This window comes from Triturus cristatus, chromosome 2_1 (genome assembly GCF_964204655.1).
Source record: "Triturus cristatus chromosome 2_1, aTriCri1.1, whole genome shotgun sequence".
NCBI lineage: Eukaryota > Metazoa > Chordata > Amphibia > Caudata > Salamandridae > Triturus > Triturus cristatus.
This window is the reverse complement of record NC_140581.1, coordinates 327,663,968-327,686,256: the sequence shown is the minus strand read 5'-3', so window position 1 is coordinate 327,686,256 and position 22,289 is coordinate 327,663,968. Positions and strand designations below refer to the sequence as shown.

Genomic DNA, 22,289 nt, shown 5'->3' with positions numbered 1-22,289 from the left:
GCAAGTTGATTGCTTGGTTGGATAAGAAGGAGAGAGCGAGCAGGGTGGTGCCCGTTGTGGAGAGAATGGATGGAGTGCGTGTGACTGACCCTGTGGAGATTGTTGACTGCTTCGCGGATCACTTCCGCGGGGTATACTCTCCGGTTTCCGTGCGTTCGGAGGAGGATTCTCATCTGTTGCTTAGAGACATCGCACTGCCAACCTTATCGGAGGCGGATGCAACATTGATGGAGGCGAAGTTGTCGATTGCTTTGGCCATTCGCTCGATCGCGTCTGGTAAGGCGGTGGGTCCTAATGGTCTTCCCATTGAACTATATAAATTACGTCCTGATAAGATAGCGCCGTATCTTCGTGACATGTTTTCGGCGGCACGTGCGGCGGGCTTCCTTCCCCCTGACCAGCGCCTCGCCACCATAGTGGTGATACACAAAGATGGGAAGCCGCGAGACCGCTGCGCCTCCTATAGGCCCATTTCGCTGTTGAACGCAGAACCCAAAATTCTGGCTAAGGTGTTGGCTAACCGACTGGTTCGGGTTGCGGGCGACTTGATTCATCAGGATCAGTCCGGTTTTATACCCCATCGGAATACCGCCCTAAATTTGAGGCGGTTGCACGGTGTGCTGGCTAGAGCCGAGTTTATACGGGAGCCGGCCATCTTGGCATCTTTAGATGCTACTATGGCGTTCGACACTTTGGAGTGGCCATATATTTGGGCCGTTTTGGCGAAATTTGGATTCGGCCCTGAGTTTATTGGTTGGGTAAAATTGTTATACACTGACCCACTGGCTCAGGTGGTCGTGAATGGTAGGGTGTCGGCTCCCTTCGCACTGGGGAGGGGTACGCAACAGGGATGTCCGCTATCACCCCTTCTCTTTGCGCTTTCTTTGGAGCCTCTCGCCGCCTGGTTGCTTTGGGAGCCATCGTTGCGAGGCATTAGATGGACGCCGGAGTTCGAAGACCGTGTCTCCCTTTACGCGGACGACATCCTTCTATATCTCACTTCCCCCCGACAGTCACTAATGGTATTGGTGGACGTGTTGACTTCCTTTGGCCGCTACTCCGGCCTGGTTATCAACTGGGCCAAATCGTGTGTCTACGTCCTCTCCGGGGACGCCCCCCTCCTGCCGCAAGACTGCCCTGTTCAGGTTGCTACCCTGGGGTTCAAATATTTGGGAATCTTTAGCTCACTGGATCCCGCGGTCCGCTATGAGCGAAACCTTCTCCCTCCCCTCCAGCGACTGAAGGCGACGTCGCAAGATGGCGGCGACTTCCGCTTTCACCGCTTGGACGGGCAGCATTGTTTAAAATGATGTCGCTGCCTCGCTTTTTGTACGCTTTGCAAAATACTCTGGATGTCGTACCGGCCCGCTATTTCCGGGAGGTTGAGGGTCTTCAGCGTCAACTGTTTTGGGATGGGCGGCCGCGGATTGCTCTCGCCAAGTTAACGCTTCCTTGGTACGATGGGGGGGTTGCACTCCCTGATATCAAACGATACTATTGGGCGTCTCAGTTGGCGGCTGTGAACCACGGGATCTATGGTCCTGCCTTAAACCCGGCGTTCGAGATGGATAAATTCCTGCTTCCGGGTGGGGATTATAATAGGGCGCTGTACTCGGTGACCCCGGACACGCGGCTGACGGGACCCACGTGGGTGGCGGTGCGTGTGTGGCACGCGGCGAATGCTGCGATGGGGTGGAGGGATCGCTTGACTCGGGCGACGCCGCTGTATGCCTCTGGGCGGTTGGGCTGTTTGTGGAGATCGAAAGGCTTTGAGAAATGGGACATGATTGGTATATGTAAGGTGGGTGATCTTTGGGTGAAGGGAGCTTTCAAAACGTTTGAAATGCTTAAAAAGGAATATAAATTGAACGACAGAGAGTACTTCCGATATGCTCAAGTCCACCATGCGCTGTGTTCGGTTTTTCCAGACGCTGCTGCCATCCCCGAGTATTCCCCACTGGAGGATAGAGTGTTGGATGGCTATGTGCCCGACAGCACTATTTCTCTGATTTACAAGAAACTCATCAACGATCGCGCGGACTTGCTGCTCCGTCTGAGGGAGGCATGGACAGGCGATGGCTTAGAGCTGGATGATGAGGACTGGGTGTCGGCGGTGGCCTCCCCGAAGGAGGTGGCGATCCCGGCCCGCCTCCGGTTTGTACAGCTGAAGATCCTCCATAGAGTGTATGTCACAGGGCCCGGTTTGCTGCATATGGGTTATTCGATGGATGGATTGTGTAAGCGTGGATGTGGCCTGCCGGGCACGTTCCTTCATATATTGTGGGAATGTCCGGAGATTGTGCGATTCTGGAACGGTATCCATACTGTACTGGAGGGGGTCACGCACGTGGCCCTGTTGCCAGAGGCTAGGAGGTGTTTGTTGAATGTCTGGGAACCGAATGATTGCAATGCGGCACAGCCGCAGTGGGTGACCTTGGGGTATATGTTGGCTAAGCGTAACATTGCACAGCTATGGGGCTCCCCGAGGCCACCCACGGTTGATGTATGGAAGGAGAATATGGACTGGTGTATGTTTAGGGAAAAGACGGTGTATGTGGCGAGAGGTAAGCCAGGGAAATGGAGTAGGGTATGGGGTCCGTGGAATTTATATCGAGGACTTATCTGCGCCCCGCCTTTGCCATTAGAGGTCGATATTGCTTTGACCCCCTAGCTGCGCATTCTGCGGGAGTGTGTGATGTGTGTTCCATGCTTTGTTTTCCCATTGCCCCCCTTCACCGCTTCTGGACCAGAATCGTTTTGGACACTGTATGTTGTTCCCCGTCCTGGGAAGAGCACGCTGCTATCTCGGACTCTCATTGCCTTGAGTGTGTTTTATGTTTCATAAAAAATGAAACCGTTGTCTTAAACCGCTCCTGGCCTATGGCCATGGTCTGTTATAGGTGCTTACGGACTGCCGGGTACTTTGCCGCTGGTTCATTTGAATGTATGGCGTTACACTGCGGGCCCTCGGGCTCTATAGCGGCCGGCCCTGGTGGTTGTAGGCCCTTGTATGTCTTTTATTGTGTGCTAATGGTTTCTAATAAAATAAAAATTTAAAAAAAAAAAAAGAGAATCCCACCAAAATAATACAATAGCATATTTATTGACAACATACAAGTCAAATAATACGAACCAATTTCCATCCTACTACAAAATCAATGATCCATTATGAAATTATTGAACCTCTTTGGAGTATGGCAAAACCTTCCTCAACTTACTCCTACCTGGTTCTGGTGTGCAAGAAACTCCGTGCCATCCTTGCTTTCATCTCCTTCCAACAAACAATCTGCCATCTTCACCATTTTCTTGTGTTCCACACATTCCCATCACTCATCAACACGGTATAACAAGGTACCTTCCTGACTTGAAGAGGTTTAGAAAACTTTGATCGCCCCTTACTTTTCTTTCATCCATTTCTTATACGCACCCAATCACCCAGTAAAATATTAAACAGTGGTCATATACGCAATTGGATAAATATTTTGGCAGATCAAAGATAAGAAAAAACATTTGAGGATTGGATCAGCAAATCAAGATGAATCGAAAGCCCTTCAACTATAACCCCAGCAGTCGATCTGTGAATCCTTTCCGAATGAAGGGCATAACAGCTATCTTAATTGTATTTCAGCCGTGCTTGGCCGAGTCAAAGAGCGTTATGCAATTCGTGTCGTAGTTAGTTTGGATAACCAATGGCCAATGCTGAAAAATAGGGGCTGCCTAAGTTTTTTCATACAGAGCGCGCACAGATTTTGGATTCGTTACCAGTCTCTAATCAAATGCACATGTAATGGGCGTCTGTCCAGTGATGTTAGTTTCACATAAATATCATGAAAGAGTAGAATTGCACGCTGCCACAAACCAAAAGGTGACTAGACACCGAAATGCTCATTTTTGATGACGGTCTCTATGTCCTTTATAACGCTGCATTAAAAAAAATAATATGAATTCATTAATCAGGTTTTAGAAAGTGATTGCAATGCTTGAGGAAATCAGAGCAGTTTACACAGTTATACAGCGTTACAGGCACATAGTGCAAGCATAAAGTGATAAAACATCACTGGTCTACGAATCAGTGGCACAGTGACTGCAGAGAGATATCTGTGTGCTCAGAATGAGCTGTACTGTAAGGTATCTCCTCACCATTGCTGCGCCTTTATGAGGTAATGACCCACTAAAAGGGGAATAACACGCAGGCGCGGACTTATCATGACTTTTTCCTTAACCAGGGAATTTGCTGGCCTTGATGAAGAGCAGATCCAATGAGACTCCAACACAATTTCAAGTATTTTATCTGTAGTGAACCTCGGCATTAAGGCAGAGCACCACTCCCCAGCTGCAAACCGTTCCCCTCCACTTCCAGGATCAGATAAGAGAACTACGTTCTGATTCTGGAATGGATGATGAACCTGTAGATGAGAAAGAATGAATGACCACACAAGCATTGAAAGCAATGCATACCACTAGGCAAGTACCACTAAACTACTCAACCCCCATTTCAGTACTACTGCACCTTGTATGAAACAACGGGACACAAAATCAAGAAGTATGGTGTGTCACAGGAGAAGATAAGACAATGCTTGACTACCGATAGGACCCCAAGATTTGGAATGAGAGGTAATAGGCCGAAAGCAGGAATAATCAACTAAACTCGAAAGGCAATAGAGTAGTAACATTAATGAGGTATATAACAAAATTTACAGAGAGGTACAGCCACAACATGAATTTCAGTTAACAAATTGTGACCTGGAAAATAATGTGTTCCTTTCAATACAGATTTCTTAATGCCTGCATTTTGTCTCTTTCAGATTTTACTGGGATCTGATAATGCTCATCATGATGGTCGGCAATTTAGTCATCATTCCAGTGGGGATCACCTTCTTCACAGAGCAGACGACCACCCCGTGGATTATTTTCAATGTAGCATCAGACACCGTTTTTCTGTTTGATTTAATCATGAACTTTAGAACTGGGATTGTGAACGAGGACAGTTCTGAAATAATTCTGGACCCGCAGGTCATCAAGCTGAACTATCTGAAGAGTTGGTTTGTGGTGGACTTCATCTCTTCGATACCTGTGGATTATATCTTCTTGATTGTCGAGAAAGGGATGGACTCGGAAGTGTACAAGACAGCGAGAGCCCTCCGCATCGTCAGATTTACAAAAATTCTCAGTTTATTGCGCTTATTGCGGCTGTCAAGGTTGATACGCTACATCCACCAGTGGGAAGAGGTAAGAAAAAGCTACTCCCTAACTGTTATTTCAGTGAATGATATCTTATTACTCCACAGCAGCTGCCTGAGGCCGCTCTTCAAAACATTGTGTTCAAATCAAACACCGAAATCTAATTCTCCCTGGTATTTTATTATCCTTTACTTTAGCATTATTTATAGGACGGAATACAACCTGTTTGCATTCTTGTGGCAATTATTTTATTCATTATTGAAGAGTGACTGCAGTTATTTATTTTCCATACCGTATTATTCAGTTACTAACAGACACATTAATTTCAATATATTTAAAAACAGTTAAGGTTTGTCATTTAATGCACCCGACACTACTATATATATATATATATTCACTTAAAAAACCATAGGTTTCACACATGTTATAGTTAGCTGGACATTTCACTCGTAAAAAACCATTGAAATTCCCCCGTTATAGTTATTTCAGATAACTATAACTCGCGCGACCGCAATCCACTGCTGATAACGTCACATATTACATCACTCATGACATGGTCAGTGACATCACTCATGACATCACTGATGACATCATCCTTGTGATAGAGTGGCGGTCGCGCGAGTTATAGTTATCTGAACTAACTATAACGGGGGAATTTCAATGGTTTTTTACGAGTGAAATTTCCAGCTAATTATAACATGTGTGAAAGCTATGGTTTTTTAAGTGAATTTGCAAGGTTTTTTAAATGCTAATTCCTAACTATAACGTGTGTGAAACCTATGGTTTTTTAAGTGAACTTGTAAGGTTTTTGAAATGCTAATTTATGTATGTATTATTATATTTTTTACATATTTATTTTACAATAAACTACCTATGTATATAGTTATAGATTGACTGTATCCTGTAATATGGAATGGCTCAGCTCTTTTTTTTTGTATTTGGATAAAGTTGAACAGCATAGTTAATATCCTCTATAAACTTATAAACAGTTGAATTTGTTTTTTGTTTTTTTTAAGTTTTTTCACAGTGCGCGCTCCCCGCGATTTTTTGAAAAAAAAATAAAATGTTTTTTTCACCCTTTGGGGTCCTTCAGGGACCCTCTGACAAAGGCTAGGGGGTCAGGAACTCTCTACCCTGCCCCCTTTTCACGTTCACCACCTTTCTTTTTCACTGTCACACACAAAATGGTGGCCGACACTTCCTGATTTCGACCGATTCGAATGTTGACTGACATGTAACCACCAATCAGAATTACGCTTGCGCACGTTATAGTGCGCGCACGGTGCGCGCCTATAGATATTAATGTACTTTTAACTGCAATTTTCTTAGGAACTACTGAACAGATTGACACCATATATGCAAAAGGCACATGCCTGACCTGAGGACTACCTCTTTGCCAAATGCAAGTAATTCTGTTCAGCCGTTTGGGCTGTACCTTCGACTAAAGGTCCTATGGGAAAATGCATGGGGAAAACGCGTTTTGGGACCCCCCTTTTTTCTCAGCCCCCGCTTGACGAATCACCCAGAGACTTTCAGGGTAGGAGCTGAGTGGAGCGCCCCATTAGTTTTTAACATTTCGCGAGGATTCGTCAACCGGCGCCAAAGTTATTCAAAATAGAATTTTCAGATTTCCTATGGGAACTCGGTCCTAACTATAACTATCTACTGGCGACCGCCAGTAGATAATATATATACACACACACACACACATCTACATATATAGATCTATATATCTATTCACTGAAAAAAACATAGGTTTCAGGGGCGTTATAGTTAGGAATTAGCATTTAAAAAACCTTAGAAATTCACTGAAAAAAAACATAGGTTTTAGGGGTTTTATAAGTAGCTGGACATTTCACTCGTACAAAACCATTGAAATTCCCCCGTTAAAGTTAATTCTGCTAACTATAACTTGCGCGCCCGCAATCCACTGCTGATGATGTCACATATTACATTATTCATGACATGGTCAGTGACATCTCAAATGACATCACTGATGACATTACTAGAGGTCTAGAGGGTCAGGGTATTTCTACCCTGCCCCCTTTATACGTTTTGCACACTTGATCCACTGATTTCTTGAGCCTCGCTTCTACCGAGACAGAAAATGGCTGCCAACACTTCCTGGTTTGGAGTGTTTACAGCCAGTTGACAGCCAATTAGCATGCAGCTCGTGATCGGGAGGGTGCGCGCTGGGTGCGCTTAGGGTGCGCGGATCTTCCGAGGCCATAGATATATCTATGATTATACTTTTGATTTTCTCAGCAACTAATGAACAGATTTACACCATTTAACCAAAAGGCACGAGTGTGAACCAAGGGCTACCTCTTTGACAATTTTAGTGTAATTCCGTTCAGAAGTTTGGGCTGCAGCTGCGATTAAAGGTTCCTATGGAAAATTGCACGGGGAAAACACGTTTTGGGACCCCCCTTTTTTCTCGGCCCCCGCTTGACGAATCACCCAGAGACTTTCAGGATAGGAGCCGTCCGGAGCGCCCCACCAGTTTAGGCCAGGACCTGGGGATATGTATTAAAAAAAGAGGGGGATGCACGGAGCCCTCCTCTTAAAGCTCCTAGAGCCATGAGGCCCACCACCTCCCCGGGTCTGTAATAAAGCGTTAGGGGGGCCGCATGGACCCCCCTGAGCCTTGCAGACCAGCACCTTCCCGGGGCTAAATATTTTTTTTTAAAGAATGAGAGAGGGGCCACACAACACCTCTCCTGGTTAATTCCCAATCCTCAGGATCAACACCTCCCTGGGAAGGCCAGTTCACAAAAAAAGAGGGGGGCCACGTGGCCCCTCTCATGAAGCCATACATGATTCCCTGAGGACTGCCACCCCCCAGGGCCAAATCCTGGTATGTCCCAGGGTGCCCTCCCCGGAAAATAGCTGTTTGCTTTCACTTAGCAAGAGCTGACAGCTCCAGTCCCAGCAGGTTGGAGCTGTTAAAGTGTTCCCACCTTCTGGAAGTGGAGGTGTCATCTCTTACCCTGCCTGCCGATATGTGACAGGGAAAGTGAATAAACAGATTGCTCCTGAATGGAAGCTCCTTTATTGCAGAAGCAATGCCGGCTCCCTCAGGTGGCGGGGAGATGGCTGGGACCATGGGGCCTTGAGACTGCCGTCCCGGGGGAAAAGAGAAGAAAGAAGCTAAATAAGGGTGAAAAACTAGCAGGAAGAGGCATAATAAAGGTGAGCAATGAGCAGAAAGAGCAAAATAAAGGTTAAAAAATAGCAGAAAGTGGCAGAGTAAAGGTCAGCAACAAGCAGAAAGAGGCAACATAAATGTGAGAAACGAGCAGAAAGATGCAGAATAAAAGTCAGAAACAAGGAGCAAGAGGCAAAATAAAGGTGAGAAATGAGCAGAAACAGGCAAAATAGATGTCAGAAACCAGCAGCAAGAGACGAAATATGGGTGAGAAACGAGCAGGAAGAGGCAAAATAAACATCAGCAATGAGCAGAAATAAGGGTGAAAAATGGGCAGAAAGTGGCAGAATAATGATGAGAAATGAGCAGAAAGAGGCAAAATAAAGGCAAAAAATTACCACAAAGAGGCAAAATAAAGGTGAGAAACAAGCAGAAAGAGGCAAAATAGAGGTCAGAAACCAGCAGCAAAAGCAAAGTAAAGGTGATTAACGAGCAGAAAGAGGCTAAATAAAGGTCAGCAATGAGCAGAAGGAAGCAGAATAAAGGTGAGAAGGGAGCAGAAAGAGGAGAGAATAGAGGGAAAAATAGAAGCAGAATAAAGGTCAGAAACTAGCAGAAAGAGGCAAAATAAAAGCGGGAAATGAGCAGAAAGAGTCAAAATAAAAGTCAGCAACGAGCAGAAAGAGTCAAAATAAAGGTGAGAAGCAAGCGGAAAGAGGCAAAATAGAGATCAGCAACCAGTAGAAAGAGGCAAAATAAAGGTGAGAAACGAGCAAAAAGAGGCAAAATAATGGTCAGCAATGAGCAGAAAGAGGAAAAATTAAGGTGAGAATCGAGCAGAAAGAGGCAGAATAAAGGTGAGAAATGAGCAGCAAGACACTAAATAAAGGTGAGAAACAAGCAGAAAGAAGGAAAATAGAGGTCTGCAACCAGCAGCAAGAGGCAAAATAAAGGTGATTGACAAGCAGAAACAGGCAAAAAGAGGTTAGCAATGAGCAGAAAGAGGCAGACAAAGGTTAGAAGGAAGGAGAAAGAGTCAGAATAAAGGTCAAAAACAAGCTGAAAGAGGCAAAATAGATGTCAGAAACCAGCAGTCAGAGACAAAATAAAGGTGAGAAATGAGCAGAAAGAGGCAAAACAGAGGGTTGAAAAAAAAATGGTAGGAAATGCAAAACAGAGACAGAAAAATGAACAGGAAAGCCAAAACAGAGGACAGAAAAATAAGCAGAAAAGGCAAAACAGAGCAGAAGAGGGCAAAACAGACACTCACACACCCACTCAGACACTCTCACACTGGCTCAGAGACCCACTCAGAGACTCACACACTCATTCACAGACTTACTGAGACACTCATGCACTCACTCACACAGTCGCTGTCAAAGGTTAGTGGTTACATTTAAGCAATACAATTCAAAAACATTTTTAAAAAACTTGGGAAATCACTGGAAAAAAACATAGTTTAGAGGGACATTATAGTTAGGCTCATATTTCACTCATAAAAAAACAGTGAAATTAAGCAGTTATAGTTAGCTGAGCTAAGATAACTATAACGTATGCCCCCACAATGCACTGCTTTAGACCTCAGATATTACAGCACTGATTACATGTTCATTGACATCAGTGATGACATCACTGATGACATCATACACAGAATCACCCACACACCCACACAACCTCTCATACACCCACGGATACACCAATACAAACACTGAGCCACTCATACACCCCTCACTCACACACAGCCACTTACACAGTTGCTCACCTATCCATGCTTCTACTTACTCAGCCACTCATTCGCCCATACAGCCACTCACATAGACACTCACTCTTCCATATAGACATTCACATACCCACTCACTCTCCAGTATAGCTACTTGCACACCCAGTCACTCCCCCATACTGCCTTTCAACAGAGCCACTCCCACACCCATATAACCACTTACTTACCAATTCACACATCCATACAAGCACTCACACATCTATTCACTCAACCATAAACCCACTCATACAACCACTCTCTAATACAGCCAACCCCACACCCAATCAGCTAATCAAACTCCCACTCAAACAGACTCTCTCTCCCATAGAGCCACTTACAGACATATTCACTCAATCATATGGCCATTAAGACACCCACTCATACACCCATACAGGCACTCACACAACCATACAGCCACTTAGACACCCACTCAGATACGGATACACACAGTCACTAACATAATATATGTTAGAAGTAGTATAACTCATTAGTAGAGCACCTAGTATACTAATCTAACTTTTGTAGGAGGTTAGTATATATCTTTAACAGGCATAAACCCTTAGAAAACACATTCACTGAATGATGTCATTAGTGATGTCATTTAAGATGTCATCAGTGATGTCACCGACCAGCTCCTCCCTCCCACTCTGCTAGGATGACCCATTAAGTCACTCCTAAACTCCTATTGTGTTTGGCTGTCTAGGGGGAATACACAAAGCCCAACTATCACCCTTCTCAGACATGTGATCAGAGAGAGGCAACAGACACCAAATGGCTAAATTAAGAGGGTGCCAACTTTAAAGTGGCACTATCAGAATTTCAAATTAAAATCCAACTTCGCCATAAGTTAGTATTTTAATGTGTGATTCCAGACATATCAAATTTGAAGGGGTCAACTCTTTCCATTTGAACGTAATAAGAGCACTCCAATGTTATCCTATGGGAGAGACAGGCCTTGCAGTAGTGAAAATGAATTTAAGAGTTTTTTAACTACCAGGATATGCAGAATTTAAAAATGCATGTCCTGCTTGTTAAATGCATTGTAGCTAGCCCTCTGGATTGTTCAGGGACTACGCTAAGGGTGACTTATATGAATTAAAAAGAAAGGTTTGGGCCTGGCAAGAGGTTTAACTTGCCAGGTCGACATAGAGTTTTAATACTGCATACACATGGTCTGTAATGGCAGGCTTGAGACATTATTTAAAGGGCTACTTAAGCGGGTCACACAATCAGTGCTGCTGGCCACTATTAGCATTTAATGTACAGGCGCTGGACATATGTAGTGCACTTTACTAGTGACTTATAAGTACATTAAGTGTGCCATTTGCAGATATTCCAATGTTCCCATGTTTTAGGGAAAGAGCACAAGCACTTTAGCTCTGTTCAGCATTGGTAAAGTGCTCAAGAATTGTAAGGCCAGCAAAATATAGTCAACAAAAACAGAAGGTCTAAAGGCAAAACCGGAAACGGTGTCAAGTATGCAAGGTCTAACATCAGTTGCTAATTAATATTGCAACATTTTTAAATGATTATTTGTTTTGTTAATTATTCGATGAGTGTATTTAATTAAACATTTTTGAAAATTAGTTTTATACAAAGTTTTTATTTTATTTTTATCAGTTTTATTTAATAGGTAGTTTAATTTTATCAAAGTTTTTTTATAACTTTTATTTAGTTCTGTCGATTTGTTGGTAATGGCCATGGAAGTGCATTTATTTAAAATAGTTTGATTCACTTTATAATTGTAAATAATTTTGTATTATGAATTTAGTTTTTTCCATTACATTTAGTTTTTTTATATCTATAATACATATGTTTTCAATTTAAATGTGTTAAATATATATTTTTTTGCTATAAATTAAAATGTTTTTTTCAAAAACGTTTAGTAATTGGAATGGTATATTTAACTGCTCCAAAGTTCAACACTTTCCTTACTGGTGCTGAGATTGCTTGGGAAATAGTCAATCGAATCTAACTTCTCTGTAGTCCAACACTTTTTCTGCTTTTAGTTACATTGGAGTGGGAACAGTACATTAAACCGGTCTACAGTTCAACACTTTCACTTCTGTTGCTTATATTGGAGTGTGAATAGTAAATCTTACTCCTTCAAAGTTTAACATTTTCCCAGCTTTTGCTTACGTTGGAGTGGGATTAGTAAATCTAACCAGTCCAAAGTCCAAGACTTTCGCTTCTGTTGCTTAGAATAGAGCAATAATATTAAATCTAACCCCTACAAATTCCAAAACTTTCCGTGTTATTGTTTATCTTGGAAAATTGCAAATCAGACTCCTCCGAAGTGCAACACTTTCCTTACTTTTGCTTGAATTGAAATTAGAATACTAAATCTGATAGTTGTTTATTTTAGTTTAGTTTGTTATGTTTATTTTTCTGTTTTTCCATTTGATGTTTCATTATTATTCTTTAATTAAGTTTGATATATGTTTTATTATGTATGTATTTGTTAATTATAGTTATTGTTAATATTTTGCTGAATCTTTTAATGGTTCAAAAATCGTTATATGCTTTTAAAGTTTATATATTCATTTTACATTTAGTTCACATTAATAAATACTACCAAATATAGCAAGTATAACGACCACCACCGAGCCTTTCAATCACCAGATCTAGTTTATTAGTAAATAAACTAGATCTGGTGATTGAAAGGCTCGGTGGTGGTCGTTATACTTGCTATATTTGGTCATCTTGAAGTCGGCGCGCTCCGCCGACACCGAACGACCTGCCTGCCTGGGGCATGGGGAGACAGAAGGAGCAATCGGAAAATGAATTAATAAATACTACTATTTTGTATTAATTATATTATATCATTAAGTTTGCATCTGTATTTATATATACATAATATATATATATAAACATTTATATATATAAACATTTTTATTACTAAATAATAATGTTAATATGTGTAATGTATCTTGCTAAATGTTTGAACATTATTTTTATATTTTTTCAAGATATATATATATATATATATAAAATTAGAACTATACATTTGTAATCTCATTGTAATTTTGTAGTAGAATATTTTTAAAAAATTACGTATGATTATATAAATATATACATATATGTATGTATATATACCTATGAATGTTTCCAGTCGCGGCCAATGCAGGTAGGAGCCATGGGGCGGTACGGGGGTGGGCAGGGGGGTGAGTCAAAAGATAGCGACAAGGGAAAATAAAATGTAAACAAAAAAAACACTTACCTTGCGATTGTCGTATCGCCGACTCCGCCCCATAGCTCTTACCTGCACCAGCCGCAACTGAGTGTTCCAATATACTTACTTTTGTTATGATATTCGATTCCAGGAGATGTTTAACACAGTATTTTGGTAAGTATGTAAAAGTATGTTTCTTAACAATATTTTTCGATCACAATATTTTTGTAAACAATGTATGCCCATACAACCAAGGTCATAATGCATCTTTTTTACTAGTATTACAAGTCTGCACGATTTGATGTGCTACCATGTATGATTCTATTGAGCGTTATTACTGGACCTTTTATTACCTCTTGCATTTATTTTTGACTAACATTGTGGAATTTGCAGGTAGAAACGGGCCTGAAGTTCATGAAAGGTATTTGGTAAAAAGCCCAGCAATATCAGTTTCTGGATGTTATTGCCCATTGTGGGCCTCATACTTGTAATGGTCAGTGAATGAGGTGCTAATACCATTCAGTAATGAGAATAATTGGTTTGATTTTACTAACTAATTCAAAACGAGGCAATTAGGAAAAGCTATGTGCGTCTGCTCTTAGGCTACATATCTGTAACCAAACGTTATTTGTAACAGATGGAGTAAGACATTACTTGGGGTTGGGGGTTTCCAAGTACTATATAACATAGACTCTCACTTTTGAGAGTAAAAAGTATCACAAATAACCTCAAAATTGCCAGAGGTTTTGATGGAACTCACACGCATCCCTTTTAATAAAGTGACAGGATCCTTCAGTAACTTGCTATGTCCTTATCATGCATGTTAGCGGGATCCACGCCCCATATTTAATTTGTTGTGAAGACTAGTCACTAACATCGCAGGTCATGTTAACTCTTGTTTTTGACATACTGCTTCTAACATATTTAAGAAAGAGTGAATTTATTGATTGGTCCATCTTGCCCTTCCATTTCCACCATGCAGATTTGCATTTCTCTTTCAGTAAAAATGATTCGTCTTGCAGCAGGTGTAATTTAATTTTCAGGTCGAAAGTTCTTGCTTGTGAGTCAGTTTAACAACTGGATTGTTTTATGTGAACCTTTGGCAGTCTGTGTCACACGGTACCTGGGAAGGCCCTGTTAGGAAAAACAGTGTTCTTAATATTTTAGTAAACATCTCAAAAAAGAGCTCAGTTCTGAGTTTAAAAAAATCTAATTTAAGTATCTACCTTACCAGAAAAGGTGCATTTGTTTTACTTTGCCTTGTCCCACGTTGTTGGCCGATCTGAGAATTGTGCCCTGCCAGGCAGCTACTAACACCATATGTACAGGCATTGAATACAGAGACGTGCACCTGCATGAATTTAGAGATAACAAAACGCAAACATATCAAAACCTGTAAGTGTCAGAAAGCACTTTGAAGGAACACGGGACATATCAGCAAGGCGGCGCTATGAAATTATCACCACTTTTGCGTCCGTTTTCGGGTGAAAAGCGGCGATAATTTCATCGTTTTATCAGCAAAGACATGCTATCGCGTGTTTTGCTGATTTAGCGCCCCTCACAACAACGCCCAGCTTTGCATCTCTAATGAGATGCAAAGTGGGCATTCCGTGCCAAAATAACTGGAGAAATGTCGCTAACCGACATTTCTCCAATTATCAAGATGCACGCAAACAAGCAGAGCGATAATAAAAGTAGCGCTAACCACAATTATCGCTACTTTCCTTACGCCTGCTTGTAATCTGATTTAGCCATATAATCCAATGGGAGGTGGATTATATGGCTAAAACCACCCTGCCCTATCAGCAAGGTATCGCTGGTCGCAGTGCAATTATCGCTGGATTTCCAGCGATAAATACACTGTTTTCCAGCTAACGCATGAATTCCTATTGCTTCGGAGATAAGTGTTGCTGATAGCACGCAATCTGCGAGAATTATCCTGGCGCTAAACGCGCTGAGCGATAATTATCGCAGGCCCTTGCTGATATGCCCCCACATTCTGTAAACTCCAGTTTCAGCTCTCCCATTTTATGAACAGGTGGAACTAGCTGTTAAACTCTTTCTGACAGGATGTGGCCTTCTCTGGTAGCATGCATTGAATTTGCATTGTTCATATGGTCTTCGTTTCTCTTCTGAGACCCAGCACTGGAAAAACAGCTGCCAGGGATTAGTTGGTGTTCTTAATTGCAGAGCATGGAATTAACACGTGTGTACATCTGCTTGGATTAATGTCTGGTCTGGTTGATTAATAAATGAATGTTTTTGTTTCGGAGGCTGTTCCCCCCATCAAGATGACAGTGCAATTGGAGCTTGTGTTCGGTAATCGCTGAAAGATTCCTTATGCATTACAGAGATTTGCTCGGCACTTAAAAACCTTAAAAACACAAATCTGTTGGGAAACTATAAACTGCTTTAGAAACTGTCGCTCCCAACACTTAAGCAAAAAAGAATTCGACTAAATCACTCTTTGTGAGGCGTGTTGAAGCAATGTAGTATTAACGTTTCAAAAGTATATTCTAATATTGTGTTTATAAAGTTTGAATGTATATCTTGAGACACTGATATGAGTATTTCCCCTCAAGTGACATATTCGCAAGCTTCCAATTTTATTATGATATTAAAAATTACTTCTACCATAGTTTTGGCTGGACTTCCAGAAGTACTTTATTGCCACTATACAATAACAAGTTATGCAACAATATTTATAATGTAAAAAGTGACACTAGGGGCCTAATTTATGAGGAATTAGCATAGGGCAGTGCCAAAAGTCTTCTTGCTGTGCTGCCCTACACCAATGTGAAAGGGCAGGAACGCACCGTATTTAAGAAATACGTTGCATTCCTGTCCTTTCCCTCTACGTCGGCACACAATTTGCAGCCAAGCGATATCACAGGCACCCTTGCACCATGGTGCAAGGGTGTCTCTGGTGCAGACAGGATTGTTTTTGTGCAGGAAGAGTCACCTTCCTGCACAAAAGCAATCCTGTGAGGCGTTTTCCTCTTTTTATGTGTGCTTAAGAGGAAAAAACGTTAAAAAATTAAAATATTTCTCCGTAACTCCGTTTCTCTGTAACAATTTAAAAATACCAATGTAGTAATGGTTTTATGGCTCGTAAATACCATCCCCTCTGAAAACTATAAATTTATCATGTGCTTATTTCACAGTGAATAAAAGTACTCAGGAAATATGTTTTAACCCATATGTAATTCATAGGTTAAGGATGCTTTAAATCCAGTCCAGTAAATGCAACAATAGGGAAAGTGTTGGATAGTGGATGGGTAAAATTTACTATTCCCACTCCAGTGAGTGCAACAGTAGGAAGTGTTGGATAGCAGAGGGGTGAAAAGTACTATTCCCACTCCGGTCACAGCAACAGTAGGGAAAGCGCTGGATGGCGGAGGGGTAACATTTTCTATTCCCACTCCAGTCAGTACAACAGCAGGGAAAAGTTGAATTGTGGAAGGGTAAAATCTGCTATTCCCACTCCAGTAAATGCAACAGTGGGGAAAGTGTTAAATATCGGAGGGGTAACATTTACTATTCCCACTCCAGTGAGTGCAACAGAGGGAAAGAGCTGGATTGCGGCGGGGTCAAATTTACTATTCCCACTCCAGTCAGTGCAACCGTACGGAAAGCAGTAGATTGCAGAGGGGTAACATTTACTATTCCCACTCCACTCAGTGCTACAGTAGGGAAAGCGCTGGATTGTGGAGGAGTAACATTTACTATTCCCGCTCCAGTCAGTACAGCGGTAGGGAAAGTGTTGGATTGCCATGGGGTACATTTTACTATTACCACTCCAGTAAATGCAATAACAAGAAAAGTGTTGGATAGCGAAGAGGTAAAATTTACTATTCCCACTCCATTCACTTCACTGTTAAAATCAAACTAAATATCTTCAACAAAATTAAAATAGTTTGAAAACTAAGTAAATAAAAAAAGATATAAATATGTTGAAAACAAAATATATAAACATTTCGAAAAGTAAAAATATATTATAATGTTCAAATCATATCACAAATATCTACAAATATTATAACAAATAAAATACAAAAATGATATTCATACAAATAAATATTTTTATTTAGAAAATATTTATTAAAAAAAAACATAAATTATTACATACATTTAGTTTAGTTACTTCCCACACTATAACACCACAAAACTCACATCCTGCACCTCAAAAAATATTTACACTATTAATATAAATATTCATCAACAAGTTAATTTTCATTCATTAATTATTAATTAAATATAATCAATGTACTTCCCACAATATACCCACACAAAACACACAACACAATTAATTATCAAATTAATAATGTTCATTAATTTTAATACAATTTTTTATTGCTTAAAATTGATTTACTTCCCACTCTATGCCCCTACAAAACCCAGAACCTAATTAAAATAATTAATTATCAATTAAACAAATATTAGTAATTAAAAGCCAAATTTATTCATTAACTTCCCACCCTTTACCCCTATAATCCCCACAACCCGCACCTAAAATTGAACTTTAAAAACATTAATTACACATTTAAAATGAATTTTCAATTAAATAAATAATAGTATTTAACAACTAATTATACATTAGGTAAAATGTATTTACTCCCCACCCTTTACTCCTATTAATGCAAAACCCACACAACAAAAAAATTTAATTAAACAATTAACATAATTATCAATTAATTAATTGATATTATCAACCACATTAGTAATTAATTAAAAATAAATTATTTCCCACCCTTTGCATCTATTAACCCCACAATCCTCACCTAAAAATTATTTTTACACAATTACCATAATGAATTATCAATGTATTATTTAATATTAATTGACAACTAAGTATTAATTAATTACACATACATTAATTTCCCCCTTAACCCTACACCTAAATAATTACACGTTTTCCATAATTAATTATCAAAAATTAATTAATAATAATTAGCAACTATTAACGTATTATTAAGTAATTAAAAATAAATCACTTCCCAGCTTTTCCCCCATAATCCCCACAACCCACACATTCAATTTACCCCCAAAAATTAGAAGCACAAATAAGACCATTGAATAGCAATTAAAATCTATAATTAAAAAAAACATAATTAATTGATTATAATTGAATTACTTCCCACCCTTTTCCCTATACAAAAAAATTACTTAAATTAAATGTACTAACCACTAGAAATTTAACATATGTATTAAAAAACATAAACAATACTAATTCAAAAAAATTACAAAGCATACATTTAAAATATATACTAAAATACATAACGTATTAAAAGATTGATATTTTAAACAACTATATTTTTGCAAACGATATTAATGACTTCTACTGTTTTAATATCGATATTACTTACCTTCAAATCGATATTCTTTTTTTTTAAAACAAACTTTATTGGGTTTTATAGAAGGTTCGAAGCGTCAACAATGCATCATAATTATCATTGATCAGGATTGTAATTGACCAGTCATTTATACAGATAATTCATTAGCAAAACAAACGGAATAGCGGTCACTACAGTGAGCATAAATTCCCAATCTCCTCCCAGCAACCCAATGGACATAGGCTGTTCTGTATTCAATTCTGGAGCTGCTAGACATGCCCTCAGTGGCGACCTTAAACTCCCTTACTGCAACTAACACCCCACCCTTCCCTCCTCTCAGGCATGTTGCTTGTGTTCAAATTACTAGTTTGCGATACACGTCTGCTCCAAATTAGGTTTCACATTTGAGACAGCACTTTAGGATCCATTGGTCAGTAAGGGTGGTGGTGTACTGTGTCTGTTGCCTAACTCCAAGGGTCCACGATTTGCTCAGGGGTATGTAGCCTAGCCTACTCCTGCCGGAGGTTCCCCTATTGATTCCTCCTCCCCATCGTCATCTGGGATCTTAAGTAGTACAACTAAAGTTTCCCATACTCTTGCTGCCTCCAACGCCCTCTCGCTCCCTGTTCTTTTAGCTATTTGCATCCTGATTATTCCTTCACATAGTGCCCACTTACTGAGTTCATTCTTCTATATGGCTATGCTTGGGCCCTGTTTTGCTTTCCAGTACATGGTGATGTCTCTTTTAGCTAGGAGTAAGCCCATGTCTAAGAATTTACTCTGGATTTGAGTTTTGGTTGTGTGAGGAAAACCAGTGTAACAGGCAGTACTTCTGAGACGACTCAACTTCCCTGTCGGTGATGTCGGCCAGCAGCGTAGTTACCTCTCCCCAGAAATTACCCAGGAACGGGCAATCCCAGAACATGTGTCTGAAATCTGCCCCTTCCCTATTACATTGCGGGCAAGCCACTGCTTGGGTCGTAAAATAATTATTAATTTTCTCCGGGGTGAGGTATGCTCTATGTAAGATATAAAAATGTACCAATTAGAATCTAATATTTCTGGTGGTCTTTAAAGCCCTATCCATAGTTCCCCCCAAGTTTTCTCTGGAATAACCTCTCCATGGTCTGCCTCCCACTTTAGGCGCAACTCCGATTAGGGCAGTTATGTTTCCTGCGTAATGCGCCTGTACAAACACGTAATCACCTTAAATGTGCCTGCCGCCGTCACCAAATATTGGAAGCCCAATGACATCTGTGGTTCAGTAAGTTCCTCTCCCCAGTGTTTTCGTATGGCCGCAGTGAGGGCAGAGTGCAACAAGAAGTCCCTTCTGGGTAAGTCATATCGGTCCTGGAAGTTGTTGAATGGGATCATGGCACCCTCTTCATATAAGTCTCCCATTGTTCCGCCCAAGTCGTCAATCTCTCCCAACTGCCCCCATGTGGCAAGGCCTCACACATAAGTAACGGGATTTCGGGGCATAAGGGCTACTAATTTTGGCCCGTCGTCGACACCTATTCCAGCACCGCCGTGCTGTACTTAGTTCTGGGGGGAGGACCGGTGTTCGAACAGGAAGCCTCAATGTAATTTGGGATAACAGTCTTAAAGTCACAGAGTCTTCTCTCATTTCATCCGTCCCTCTGAGGTGACTCGCCACCCACTTTGTGAGCCATTGTATTAGTGCCGATAGGTAGTAGGCCTCAAAATCAGGCACCACCAATCCATCCTCTACTCTCAGTCACATGAGAATGTTAAGTGCCACCTCCGCCTGCCATTTTCCCACAGAAACCTGTGATCATTGACCCGAGTTGGGTAAAGTATCTTGATGGTATCCAGACTGGCAAGGTCCCAAAGTAGTGCAACAACCTCGGTAGGGTCACCGTTTTAACTAGAGCTACCCGGCAGGCTACAGATAGTGGCAAAGAGCCCCAAAAGTCAAAATAGCTTTTTGCTCCTCTAATGGCTCTCCCTATATTGCCCTCCAGTATGTTTCCATGAGTGTGGTATATTTGGGTACCCAGGTACGTCAAGCACCATCTCACTCCTTAAGTATCTTATGGGCCTGTCCTGCCCTCCATCGTTGGGAATGAACAAGACTTTGCCCAATTCACCTTTAGCCCTGCTACTCTACCTAGGACCTGTAGTAATTCTTTCGCGCCCTGAAGCGCTTCATCCGAATCAGCCAGAAACATCAATAGGTCGTCTGCGTAGAGTGCAATGTGGTAGATCTGTCCATAAACATTAAGGTCCTGGTGGGGTTGCCCTGCTCAAGCTGCAAGTGGCTCTATTGCCAGGACGAACAGTAAGGGGAGGGGGACACCCCTGTCTTGTTCCCCATCCTCTGCTGCAGGTATCAGATATTAGCCCACCCGTTTTAATCCTAGTAGTGGAATCGGAATATAGGAGAGCTGGCCAGCCCAATCTTCTGCATCACGCGGAACAAATAAGGCCATTCAAGGCTATCAAATGCCTTTGCAAAGACCGTTGCCATATCTTTCCTATAGGAGTATGCCTCCATCACTTGTAGGAGACACCGGACGTTAAGCGCTGCGTTTCTGGTGGGAATAAACCCGGATTGGTCCTTATGTCATGTTGTCATGTGTGGGAGTAAGCGAGTGGCCAGTATACGACTCAGGATTTTGTAGTCTAGGTAAGGCATGGAGAGCGCGCGATATGCCACTTTATCCCATGGTGGTTTCCCCGGTTTTAGCAACGGTATGTTAATCGCCTCTCTGGTCAATACAGGCAGGTGTCCCACTTGTATTACATCATTAAATAGCTGTACCAGGCTGGGGGCCAGCAAATCAATGTATGTTCGGTAAAATTCAATCGGTAGGCCATCTGTTCCTGGTGTTTTGTTTCTTGCCATATTTTTAAGAGTCCCACGCCAAGTACTGGTAGTTCCACTTCCCTTATGAACCCATCCATATCTCCTTTTACTGGGATAATCCTACTCTTGTACAACTCTGTATAATATTCTAGAAACAAGTCATTAATACCTTGTTGGTTGTAGGTCCCTTCACCACTCTGCCCTTTAAGCTCCAATATTACCGTACCTCTCCAGGGTGGATTAGCCAACCAAGCCAGTAGGGTCCCTGGGGGGGGGGGGGGGAGGGGGGGACCGCAAACTTATCAATTCTGGATTGTGGTCAGATATCGTCCGAGTGAGGAATTCACTGCTGTGTACCCCCTCATGTACGTCAGGAGAGCACAGTATGGCATCTAGTCAAACATGTAGCTCGTGCATTGCCGAGAAGAAGGAGTAATCCCGGATCCCAGGGTGTTGGGCTCTCCAAGAATCCACCAATCCCCACCTGTGTTGCCAATTTCGCCATGCTTCTGCCTTTTTATGTATGGGTGCATCAGGTAGTGGAGGATGAGACCGGTCAAGGGCAACATCTGGTATGCAATTAAGGTCACCTCCTAATAGAACTGATCCAGTGAGTATGGAGGCCAATTTCCAAGAGAGGTGTGAGAAAAAGGTTTGTTGGTCCGAGTTAGGTGCATATATACTCCCCAGTATTTTATCCCTTTCATCTAATCACCCAGAAATTACCACATACCTGACATCTGGATCTATAATGTGTTTTGTGCACTGAAAGGGGACTCCCGCCCTCAGCGAATTTTGCATTTTGCGATGCAGGGCGCGCTACGAAATTCGTTTTATTTATTTAATTGTTTACTTACCTGCAATTATCC

The 22,289-nt window shown here is 41.5% G+C and overlaps 1 protein-coding gene across 2 annotated transcripts in view; it reads left to right on the top strand.

Moving 5' to 3' along the window:
* The window catches only part of HCN1 (hyperpolarization activated cyclic nucleotide gated potassium channel 1), an 893,359-nt gene that overhangs the window by 244,214 nt on the left and 626,856 nt on the right, over positions 1-22,289 (top strand). For both annotated transcript variants that reach the window (XM_085631226.1, XM_085631227.1), the window contains exon 2: positions 4,806-5,229. In XM_085631226.1, the coding sequence (XP_085487352.1) occupies positions 4,806-5,229 (424 nt within the window). The remainder of the gene's footprint in view (positions 1-4,805; positions 5,230-22,289) is intronic.